At 38.7% G+C, this 12,178-nt stretch overlaps 1 protein-coding gene across 1 annotated transcript in view; it reads right to left on the minus strand.

Annotated features, from left to right (window-relative positions):
• The window catches only part of ARHGAP6 (Rho GTPase activating protein 6), a 312,065-nt gene that overhangs the window by 54,163 nt on the left and 245,724 nt on the right, over positions 1-12,178 (minus strand). Inside the window, exon 2 of the mRNA XM_062515112.1 lies at positions 3,851-4,010. Coding sequence (XP_062371096.1) covers positions 3,851-4,010 — 160 coding nt within the window. The remainder of the gene's footprint in view (positions 1-3,850; positions 4,011-12,178) is intronic.

Genomic DNA, 12,178 nt, shown 5'->3' on the forward strand with positions numbered 1-12,178 from the left:
TATGAGGTATCACATTCTATGCATTTCGACACAAGTGTGGGAATGGCCAGATGAGCTCTGGAAGAGGTAAACTACACTAGCTGTGACAAAGGGACTTTCTGAGCATGGGAAGACTGAAGCATTATGAAGAAGCAACCAGTAACAGCATGTCTGTGGTTGTAAAGATAAGGCAGAGGCATCTGCACTCTGGTTTAACCTGGTTAACATGCAAGTACCTTTAGCACAAACACTTGCTAGCCAAAACAAATTAATTTTTACTTTTCGCCATACCTATGCCAGCAAATGTAATTACTCAAATGCCTGCAGGAAGCAAAAGCCCAGCAGGCACATGCATGTTCTAAAGTAATTCTATATCAAGTTTGGAAAAGCAGACAAAGAACCACAAAGTCCAACTCTATACATGGCTTTCTAAATTTTCTAATACATAAATAGTTCCACTTGCCTCTATTCATGAATATTTTCATAAGGCATTCTCTGAACTAGAAGAGAGTTGTAGAGTACATATTTCCTTTTTCTGGATCTCTCCAGACCTACAGAGCTCCTCTAGCTCTCTCAGACAGTACTAGTGCTGCATCTCACTATTGTGGATTTGGATTTTTTAACAGAAAATGTTTAATAGTCTGTTTTTAACTTGAGTCCGGTTTTAACTTGATGCCTGTGATGGATTTTTATTTTATTTGCATTCTTGCCTGCCCAAGCCAGTTTCACATGGATAAAACTTGAAATTCCCAATTTGCACATGTTGTTTGACTGTGATGATTAACTGGATGGCTACCTGTAAGCTCTAGACATAAATTTTCATTTCACATGTTTAAAAATTATAGGAAGATGAGGTAGACTTCAGTGTGTCTGCAAAGGGCCTAAATGAATCTGTAATAATTTCAGAATATGACAGATTCTTATTGTCCTACCAAAGTACCAGCACAGATGTAGCATGAAGGATTGAAAGCGTGATTATTATATATATACACTTTAAAAATATTACTTATTTCTGTTGTGAAAACTGGTGCCAAGCTTTGAAACGGGATGGACAGTTAAATACTAAATGTACCTTAATTCTAGCTATTACTTTCACTTTCTTCAATAGATGGTACTACAATATTTTAAAATTCAATTGTACTGGCTATTCCTTCATAATCTATACTTTAAAACACAGAAAATTTCATTATCTGGTCATTCAAAGCAAGAATGCAGGTGTGAAATTATTTGCCTCTTATTAATAATCTCACTGGTACATCCAAACTGGAGAGCAGAACTGAATAGACAATTTATTTCTCATTCAAACTGAGCCAAGAAATACATTAAATGATGGGGCCAGCAGTAGAGATGAAACAGTAGCCTGGAGTTCCTGACTTTTTGAAATGCCTTTTATTTTCAAATTTTTAGCAAAAATTTATATTCTAATTTAGTTTCTATGCTTACAATTACACTTTTCTGACTCAATATATCTAAAGCTAATTTCATGTTTTATATTTATCCATGTGTATATATATGCTGTGAAAATAAAAATAGTTATTGTTTGTGAACCTGACTTAAAGATCCCCCAAAGAGTTAGCTTTTCATGGCAGCCCCAGCAGAAAACAGCAAGCAGAACACAAAAGCAATACTCCCTCTTCAAAGATCAAAGTTTCTGAACATGACTCAGTGTCCAGATGGAGACTGGTGACAAGTGGTGTTCCTCAGGTGTCCATACTGGCATCACTACTGTGTGACATCTCCATCAGTGACATAGACAGTGATGTTGACTACACCCTCAGAAAATCTACTGACCACAGCAAACTGAGCGGTGTGGCTGGCACACCTGAGGGATGGGTCACATCCAGAGGGACCTGGACAAGCTTGACAACCGGGGCCACAGAAAACTCATAAGGTCCCACATCTGGCCCTGGACAGTTCCCAGCATCCATACAGACTGGAGATGAACGGATTCCGAGCAGCCCTGCCGAGAAGGGATTGGGGGTGCTGGTGGATGAGAGGCTGGACATGAGCCAGCAATGTGCCCTTGCAGCCCATAAAACCAAACACATCTAAAGCAGCGTAGCCAGCAGGGTGAGGTGAGGGAGGGGATTCTGCCCCTCTGCTCCATTCTGGTGAAGTCCCACCTGAAGTGCTTCATACAGTTTTGGGGTCCTCCGAGCAGGAAGGACATGGACCTATCAGAGCAGGTCTAGAGGAGGGCTACAAAAATCATCAGAGGAACATCTCTCCTACAAAGACAGGCTGACAGAGTTGGGGCTGTTCAGCTCAGAGAAAGAAGACTGGAGAAATCTTAGCATAGGCTTTTAGTAATGAAAGGGGGATTAAAAGAAAGATGGGGACAGATGTTTTAGTAGGGTCTGCTGCAACAGGAAAAGGCATAAATGAAGGGGGGGTGAAGGTGATGAGACACTGGAACAGGCTACCCAGACAGGTGGGAGATGCCCAACCCATGAAAACACTGAAGGCCAGGTTGGATGGGACTGAGCAACCTCATCTAGTTGAAGATAGCCCTGGTTATTGCAGGGTGGTGGAACAGATGACCTTTAAGGTCCCTTCCAAACTAAGCTGTTCCATCAATGTGTATACTCAATTGTCTTAGATGGTATTACCACACATCCTTATGGTAGGACCTCCATACGTGTATTGTCATCTCCCTCAGGAACAGCCATTGGCAGTCCAGACTTTCAGAAATTACTGCAATGTCCTTGCTGTTCCAGTTCCTCCTATGAATAGCCTATAAACTTGTTTTCCTGTTGATTGAGCTTTTTTTTGAGGGACCAGGGAGTTGGTGAGGACTGAAGCAGTTGATTAAAGCCATCTCACTACAAACTGATGCCTTGCTATACACATTAAGTTGGACTTTGTTGGTTTTGGTAGGATTTTTTTGCAGATCCTAAAAAGCTGATGAATACAAAAGCCTATCCCTTACACATTTGCTCTTTTCTACACCATTATTTTCACAGAATGGACAACTGTTTTTCTGCTTAACTTAGAGTCATTAAAAATTGCTCCTGTGGCATCAGTGTGTATGTGCTACCACACAGCACCTCTGTTTGGTCAGAGTCCAAGGTGAGAATTCAGTGATCCCTTGGTACTCCTTATGTAAGTATAGAACTGCAAAGAAACAACAGGAAAGCCAGATTCACAGATGACTGCACAACAGCTATCTCTGCTATGCTTGATCTGCAGCCCACAGGAAACAACAGAAACTTTCTCATTAGTGAGGTTTAGATCTCTTCCACAACAACCTAAGTACAGGTCTACCTGTACATACACACATGTATCCTGCATCAGGACTCCAACAGATGAGCTTCTCCTTTTCATTTAATCTCCTGATTCCTAAAAGTTCAATGTTTTATGCTGAAAATTAACTTGTTTTCTAGAAAAGCAGCAACACTGTCTTTAGGAAAACTTGAGTAGGACTCATATTATTTGACATAAATGTCTTCACTGTGTATCTGAACCAGTGAGAGCTGGTTTCCTTCACAGACAATGTTATACAGAGTGATAAAAAACACTTCTATGGTTAGATCTACCTGACCGACATAGACATTGAATTCTGGGTATCAGGAAATATAAGAAAAGCATTTTTTTCTCTGAACTAAGTATCAGGATATCCTGGCATGAATGGGTGTGATGTAAATTATCTACCCTATAGACATCTGCCCTTCATCAGTAGATCCCATCCTCAAGTGGCCCAAATTGGACACAGCAGACAAACAACTATACTCATAATTTTTACATAACGACTGTGGTTAAGAAATACAAGACAATATCTGTGGAATAAAAAAAAAAAAATCCAGTGTTTATTGCTGTGATATGAAATCAGTGGCTTAACAATCTAAACAGAGACAGCGTATCAAGCCCTTACCTTTGGGGATAGTAATCTGACAGCCCAGGTCACAGTCCTGCTGCAACTGATAAAAAGCCACTTCCTGCAGCCGAGCACGCTCCAGCTCCGAGAGGCTTTGAACGGGAACTGACTTCAGCCGAACACTGCGCCCTGACATGCTGTTCCAAGTGAAATCACCCTACAGGAAATCAAATGGAAAAATATGAAGCATCATATGGTATTCATGGTTTAATAAACAGAACCATCTCTTTTTCTGCTAGAAAAAACAACACAGGTTCTTCTCACCAAAAGGCCATTTTCTTGGACATCTCTAACCTTTCAAATATCTTTATTTTCCCTAGAGAAACATTCCTTAAAAGGGATACAGACATGCAAAACAAGAAGTCAATTCTGTCTGAAGCAATTTAATCAAGTACTATTGCAAAAACATTAGGATTCCAGTAATAAAAAGCACAAAGCAGGGAAGGGAGGGGGGAAAAAAGCGCTCTTGTCTGCTTTTCCCAGTTTGCTTTCTCTGTACAGTACTTGATTGTCACTTAATTCTTTTCCTGCACCATTGGTCAGAGCAGCAGACCTCTAGAAGTCCATGGACAACATGCATCTTATCTCCCACATCTTGCTAATCTGACTCCAGCAGACTCGGAGAGTGCATTGGCAGAGCCCCTTTTCCAACATATCTCATCTCCTCCTTATGAGAAGGCTGTGTTTAGGATACGACTGACTAGAAGACAAGATATTCCATGTTTTAGAAGAGCTGCAATAACATCCTAGTTGTTAAGATTTATAGAGGAAAACAACATGAGATATGCTACATCTCTGTAAGGTACCAATCATGCTTGGAAAGCAAACTGAAAGCTTTAACTGTTGTATATCCCACCTGTGAGAACCCATACAAAAAAAATACTCCCCTAGTATTGAGTTTGGGCCAGAGAAATAATCATCACTCAAAGAGAAGAGTGAGCACAAAGAGAAGCTTAAAGCCTGACAATTAACTTAAAGCAAGACTTTCAGAATTCATCAGAGCATCATCAAAGAGCACAGACTAATACAGGGAGAGAAAGAAGAATTTGTTTTTCATTCTAACCATGTTAAAAAATAAACAGTAATCTTGTCAGTAAGTATAACCTGATGTAGCTGCTGATAATGAAAAAACTCTGATGCACATCAGCTGGGCTGTAAGAAACCCACCAACCTGCCTTTATCACAGCATGGCAGACTTACAATTAATAAACTTCATTCTCACTTTCAGTTTAAATTTCAGTATCTCTACCTTCACTGCATACTAATTTTTTTCACTGTATCCTTATGATTCATCTGTTCTGAACATCCATCTGCAGTCAAAGGATGTCCACTGACTTCTAAAATTATTAGTTGAAGCTCCTTAATATAAAAATCAGTAACATTTTACTTTACTTAGCAGTTATGCATGCTGTTGCATGTAAACATCATTGTGCACATTTCCATATATTTTGCCCATATATGTGCATGTATATTTATATACACATATCCAAACTGTGCATGCATCTGTATTTGTACATATATACACACACCTATGACTGTGTGAGTATATTCACACAGAGGTATGAGACAAAACCCATTAACAAATGTGCAGCACCATTTAGCAATACAGATTAAAGGAATTACACAATTAACACCTTTTCTTGTGATTCAAGAAATATGTTTGAGTTCAGCATAGTATTTTGTTTTGCCAGAGTAGCTTCTGTAAGTCATTAGGCAATCATAAAGGCATTACCTCAATGTCAACAACTGGACCTCTATATACTTAAAATACCCGTACTACGATCAACGTCTTTATGGTATTTATATGCACATGGGCCACATATGCAAAACTTCTGTGCTACCCCCAGTATTTCACTACTGCTATTTGTTACTTCATTTTTTGTTTCTTCACCTCTTCTTTCTCTTCTGGTGCCTTTGACTAACCAAATTTAGTAATCTCAAACTAAAGGTTTGCACAGTGACACAAGTCAAGCTGTGTAGCTTAAGCAAAAATCAAACCAGCAAGTCACATAAACTTTATTTGCAAAACTGCAAGTAAACATTTACATTTTTTAAAAAGCTGTTGTCATTTGTAGATAAAAGTGATCAAGAACAGCATCCACAACTAGACAATGTATAGAACAAAACTAATTCCCTTCCAACCCTGATAATGCAAAAGGAACTTTACAAGCACAGAAGTATGCCATTCAATCCTCCTGAACATATAATACATAAATATATTATAACATATAATACATTCTACAGTCAAAATGGTAAAGACAGAGAAAGAGATGTTTTTTATGGTGGAGTTTAGGGGTATTTTTTCTTAGTTACTCCTCCATCATAAGCATTTTCAAAAACAAAACTATCACTGATATGTCTACCATAAAAAATTTGAAATCCTAACCTTTAATATAAAAACAGGAATGGGAAGCAAAAATTACACCCCTCAGAAAATGTTAAGGTAACAGAATACATGTCCTGTTTCCTGTGGACCACAAAAACCAAGTGCAGCATGGGACTTCCAGCAATTACCTCAAATTAGGCAAAAGTTCCTTAACTGAATTCTGCCTGAACACATTAATTACTCCTCTTTTTCACAAAGATTTGCCCTTGGCAATTTTTAACTCTGGTGGTAACTCCTCATCCCCAGCCTTATCTCTGAGGTGGCTCCATAAGTGCAAGCAGTGAGCTCCTGCTGTGGTACAGCCCTGCACTAAGGTCCTGCTTTTGGGACTCCAGCAAACCTCTGCATAGAGCTGGAGAGAAAGCTCAGAGCTGCTTCACATGAGCAGAGCACCCAACTCAGCACTACCTAGGCATGGAATATCCCACCCATGCAAAGTAGCAGGATCACAATCCCTGGAAGTATTTAAAAGATGTGCAGGGGTGGCTCTTAGGGGTATGGTTTAGTGGTGGACTTGGCAGTGCTGGGTGTTGGACTTGATGACCTTAAGTCTCGTCCAACCTAAATTATTCCATGATTTTGTTGTTGCTGTACGATTTCAAGAATTTGAAACCAACACAAAGGTAAAAGCAACAAACAAGATTATGAGGCCTAATCCTTTCAAACAGGTTTTTATTCTGCCAGTTTGCAAGGCCCCCATATGTTCCTGGTGCTCATGTCTGGCTAAAAACAGCTTGCAACATCTGCACCTTGCAATGCCACAAGAGGCTGCTGAGATTAAATAATGTGCAATCACTCTGCCCATTGCTGTGCACTAAAGAAGACATTGCTTTTCAACACTTGATGGGTTTGATAAAATCTCTGCTAGGTCACATTAACATAGGTTTTTATTATGCTAATGGAACACATGACTCATAAACTAAAATCTTTTTGGAAAATCATGTGGTAGGTAAGGCCAATGAAATCTCCTAATCTTTAAAGGCTCAATAAACATTTCCTTGAAAAAATCTGTTCCATTTTGCAAATACATATCACTTATATCACTGTCTTCTATGAGTCAAAACATAGTATTTGAGAATTTAATCTATTCAAATACTCCTGTGCTTCACAAAACACAAGATAAATTAAAGGCCTCATCTTTGTCCCAAAGCACAGTTATACAAACAGCCTGTAAATTATTGCAAAATCATCCAGGCTTGGGAAAGGTCCAGAAAAGTCAAGCTCCCTTGAAGAATGAGTGCTGGTGTAATTGCATCTGCCTAAAGCTATTCTGCCCCTACTCTTTGGGACAACTGAAGGAAGAAAAGGGCAGCACAGACATGTAGAACATTTTCTGTTTCCATATGAGAGACAACACTTCACCAGCCTAATTCAACATCAGCCTGACCTAGCTGGAAGATTAAAAGGAGCAGAAGATCTTTAAAGAACAAGTCAGAATGACACGTTTGTTTATTGAAGTTCACGCCTGAATGTGCTCAGACATAGTATACAGGTTGCCCTCTATTATTTAGATTATGGTACTATAGGTCTGAATATGCTCTGCAAATAACTCCATCACCAAGAAGAGAAAAGGCAACACACAAACAGAAGAGTGTAAACAGAAACACTGTTCTGGGAAAAAGTGATCAGCCTGACAGAACATAAACTTCTAACTGCACATCTGCTTTCTTCGAAAAATTTTATGAAACCATAATCTAGACTAAAAGACTTCTCTGGTTTCTTCCACCAACCAGTCATGTATTTTTCCTCTCAAGTCTGCAACTCCAGCTGCATTTTCTCTCTGGCACTCCCATTAATAGCTAACATCTTTCCTCCACTCAAATGAGCAGATCACTTACCAGGTAACTACCTAAAATACCATAGCAGATGACTCAGCAAAGAAGATAACTGTAAAACTGCACATTTTGCCTCTGAAAAAACTGAATCTGTCCTTTTTCCCTGTACTTCTTGTCCACAGTGGTAAGCACAATCATAAGCACATATTTAATAAGATGCAGACTGCAGTTTTTCTGATATTCTTTAAAGCATTCTTCTAATAGGTTGGATGTTTGGTAGCTCCAAAATAAACATTAAGTGGTACATCCTGACTTAAGTAACACTGTGCACTTAAATTACTCTTAAGCATGTCGAAGCTATTCTTGTATGCCTGACCTCTTTCTCCTGAGCCTCCAGCAGAAAATCTTGCAGATGTCTTATAGAAAAGCCTCGTTCTTCTGTCTTTCATAGAACACAGAAACTGTTGACAACTGCATCGAATGTTGAATGTAAATGCAAATCTATAGGCAATTATCAACCTTGATTTCTGTGGTTTCAAGCCCAAGTGGGTTATGTGAATGGTGCACAGGCTGGAAAATAAAAACCCTCAAAGGTCACAGTTTTATGAAAAAGAATTTAATGCAGGATGGAGAGTGCAATTTTTATCTTATGCCTTATTGCTATTGTTAATGACTTTGTTCTGTACTCATTTAGGTGAACACCATTATCAGATTAGCTGTCTCTTTTTCACTAGTCTTTTGCTCAAAGCCATTTGAAACCACTAAGATCAAAACCAATTATGTCTGCTTTTTCTATCTTAGCAACTTTCATCTGTGTGTTTGGATTTAGATGGGTCTATCTTAAAAGAACTCAGTGCTTTTGCACAAAAAGATCATATTGCAAATAACATGGCAAATATAGTATTAGAGTGTCTTAATTCTGTTTGTTTAATTACTTCTTTAAGCTTCATGAAACCATGTAGCACTGCCACTTTACAACCTTTTGCTTCCCCTGGTCCTTTATTTCCACTCTACAATTATTACCAGATTCCTCAGGCATAAACTCTCACAACTTGGCTGTTGGTACAGGTAATCCCTCTCTTCTTCATTTCCCTGATGTTGTTTCTGTAAGAACCAAAATGAGTTCTGAAGTAAAAGTCAGTCACTTCAGCTACATACTCTGTCCTATTGAATCAACATACAGAATACTGTTCCTGGACAGGATGAGAATGAAGGAGAAGGGGAAAACTAATTTAAGTAGCCATTTAAGCATTACATGTGCTTAAGGACTACATGGAAACTCCTTTACTAGTGCCATCCTAGATAACCACTTACAAATTATTGAAGAGTTAAAATGCAGTCGATGGTAGAAGTGTGCTATAGTCGGACTCTCTGCCACCCTCATTTCAGATGCCACAGCCAGCTCAGTGGATTACAGGCAGCAGAATGGTTTCCAGCAGGCACTACAAGCCCAGGATGCTCTGGGATCACACAGCTGCTCCCAAGAGTCAGCGACTACTGCGAAATAATTATTTCAGATGAATGAAATGCCACCTCAACACTGTACAAAGAAGCACAAGCCTTGCTGTGTGAAATCAAAGCATTCACCGGAAGGTATCTAAACATGGATGTACAAAGTACGGGGCCACAACAATTAATCTTCATTAAGACTGACTTCGCCAAGGCTGTTATCTAGGATGACATCCTGTTCCCCTTGACATCAGTGGCAAAATTATTAATATAATGTCTCCACTAGGAAGAGACTAAGTACAGTACAGATGATTCTGTGTTAGTTTGAAGCCTTGCACTAAAGTTGCCTTATCTCATTCTACATTGTATTTAAGTGTAGTTATATCAGAAAGATCACATTTTACAAAACACTGGTTGAGATATCAAAACTACTTAATGGTAATTAATATAACAATTACATGGCAAAAGACAGTCATTTCTTCATATCCTGTCTCATTCCCAAGGCTGGAAAACCATGCATTCAGGATCAGTACTGCAAGACAACCCCTGTGGGAACACTGGAAAGCTGATATTCCACTCAGGGGAGACAAAATTCACACCCACAGCAGAAATACTTCATCTAGCAAGAAGGCATGAACCCATGCCTAGGTAAAGGTATACATTTCAGACTATTACAGTGGTGACTTCTATTTGTCAGAGTAAAAACTAACTTTACTCTAAGGATAAACAGAGAACAGAACAATGAGCATGCTTTCACAGCAGTATTAAAATTGTTAAAATAAATGGAAAATATTTCCGGATCAACCTTTCCAAGTTTTGTAAGTGCCTCAGGATACTATTTCATTATTTAGAATATTTCAAAAGCATTCTCTTACAAAAACCTCATGTGTAATGGAGATGTATTTAATTCCTTTTCTGACATTAATAAATCTGAATGCAAATAAATTAATAAACCTGAATACAAAGGCATTGCCCAGCAAAATATTCATTCCCAACATACAGATGCTATACTGAAATTTTTAAAGTTAGACAGCTTCCCTAACATGCATCAAAATCTATGGTCAGATTTTTTTGATTTCCTATTTCAGCAGATACATGTATTTCTTAAGGGATCTATCAGGAAGAATTGCAATTAAACTAGATGGGGCCAAATACCTTTTTGGAGGCATCAAAAAAGAGACAGAAGACTTTAAAAAGCCCAGACCCAACTTCAGAATTGCAGTTGAAATTTTGTCAGTCTTCACATAAACAGATTTTTGTGTGTTTTCATGTGTAAGAGAGAATTAAGCCATATTGGAACACTCCAAATTTTGCTGCAGGTGACAAGAAGTGCTGTCACAACCATGACTGCATGAAACAACAAGCTGAAAAACTGCAGTAATTAAACCATCTGAAAGCATAGTAATGAGCTAAAAAAGTTTCATCAACCTGAACACAGAAGATCTGGGATATCCTGACTTCATTAAGAGGAAAATTATTTTCCCTTCTACTGGTTCATTTACTGCACATTTCAAGAGGCTGATGCTATGTTTTTCAAAGTCTTAAAACTTGCTCCTGTTTCACTGGGAACAACATGAGCTCTGCAAGCTAATGGCAGCTGAACCAAAACCCAGTACAATAGCTGCTCAAGTATTATGTTTAATGGCAAAGCTACCTCAAATAGACCCCACTCCAATCCCCGTGACCAAGACAAATGTGCTCCCAACAGCCCTTGGTGTTCAGCCTCAGTGGGAAGGTGGACAAAGAACCTCAGCCCTCGACACACTGAAGAATGGCACATACTCTGAGTTTTCCTGTGCCACAGGTTATGGAAAAGGGGGACTCTGTCCTGGGGACAACTCTTCCTCATTACTGCAGGCTACAGTAATCCATTCATTCTCTGAGTGCTGTTTATTCAAGCCATGTCCTTCCTAAATGTAAAGCTTCCAGTGAGATTCTGATTATTGAAATAGTGCTCTTTCTCCTAGGCCTAATGAGATTAGTGTTAAGCAAACCAAATAGTAAGGCTGAAACTGTATGTGAACTGTACTTAAACAATATGAATGATCCTGAAGAAGTACAAAATATCCCGGTGAAACAATGAGGATTTCTGCTTGCACAGCACAAAAGTTAACCATTTTGGCATGCAATTAGAAGTATCAATGTGAACACAGCCAGTGCTTTGAACAGTTAGAAGTGGCATCTATTTGTATTATTTTCCATATAAAAGAAAAAATGGCACCATTTTAGAAGGAAGGAAATTACCTAATATTTAAAAGAGAGAATGCATGTGAAAGAGTACACATTGTAATTTCCAAGCCTGCAAAAATTGTATCTGCCTAAGTATTGTACACAAAGCTAAAAATACATATTTGAGTACTTTAGTTTACTTCCTGGATTTTGAGCTGTTAAGACTCATGCAGATTACATGATCTGACAAGGATACTATCAGAATCTCATAACAAAGTTAAAAATCAAATCATTCTGTAACTCCAAGAACTAAGACCTGACTAACAGCAGAGTCTTTAACTCAATATAACACCCTATTCTTACTGTTTCAAGTGCTTCATACCAGTCTTTCCTTTAAATTTGTACAACTGACAGAAAGAAAAATGAGGTCTGCTGCACACAGGAAAACAGTCATCCAACTACCTACATACCCGATCTGGCTGGAAAACAATTCTAGGGCATTATTTCGTTCTTTTGGGGGGAGACTGAGGCTGCGTGTGATTCACT

This window comes from Cinclus cinclus, chromosome 2 (assembly GCF_963662255.1).
Source record: "Cinclus cinclus chromosome 2, bCinCin1.1, whole genome shotgun sequence".
In the NCBI taxonomy this organism is placed as follows: Eukaryota; Metazoa; Chordata; class Aves; order Passeriformes; family Cinclidae; genus Cinclus; species Cinclus cinclus.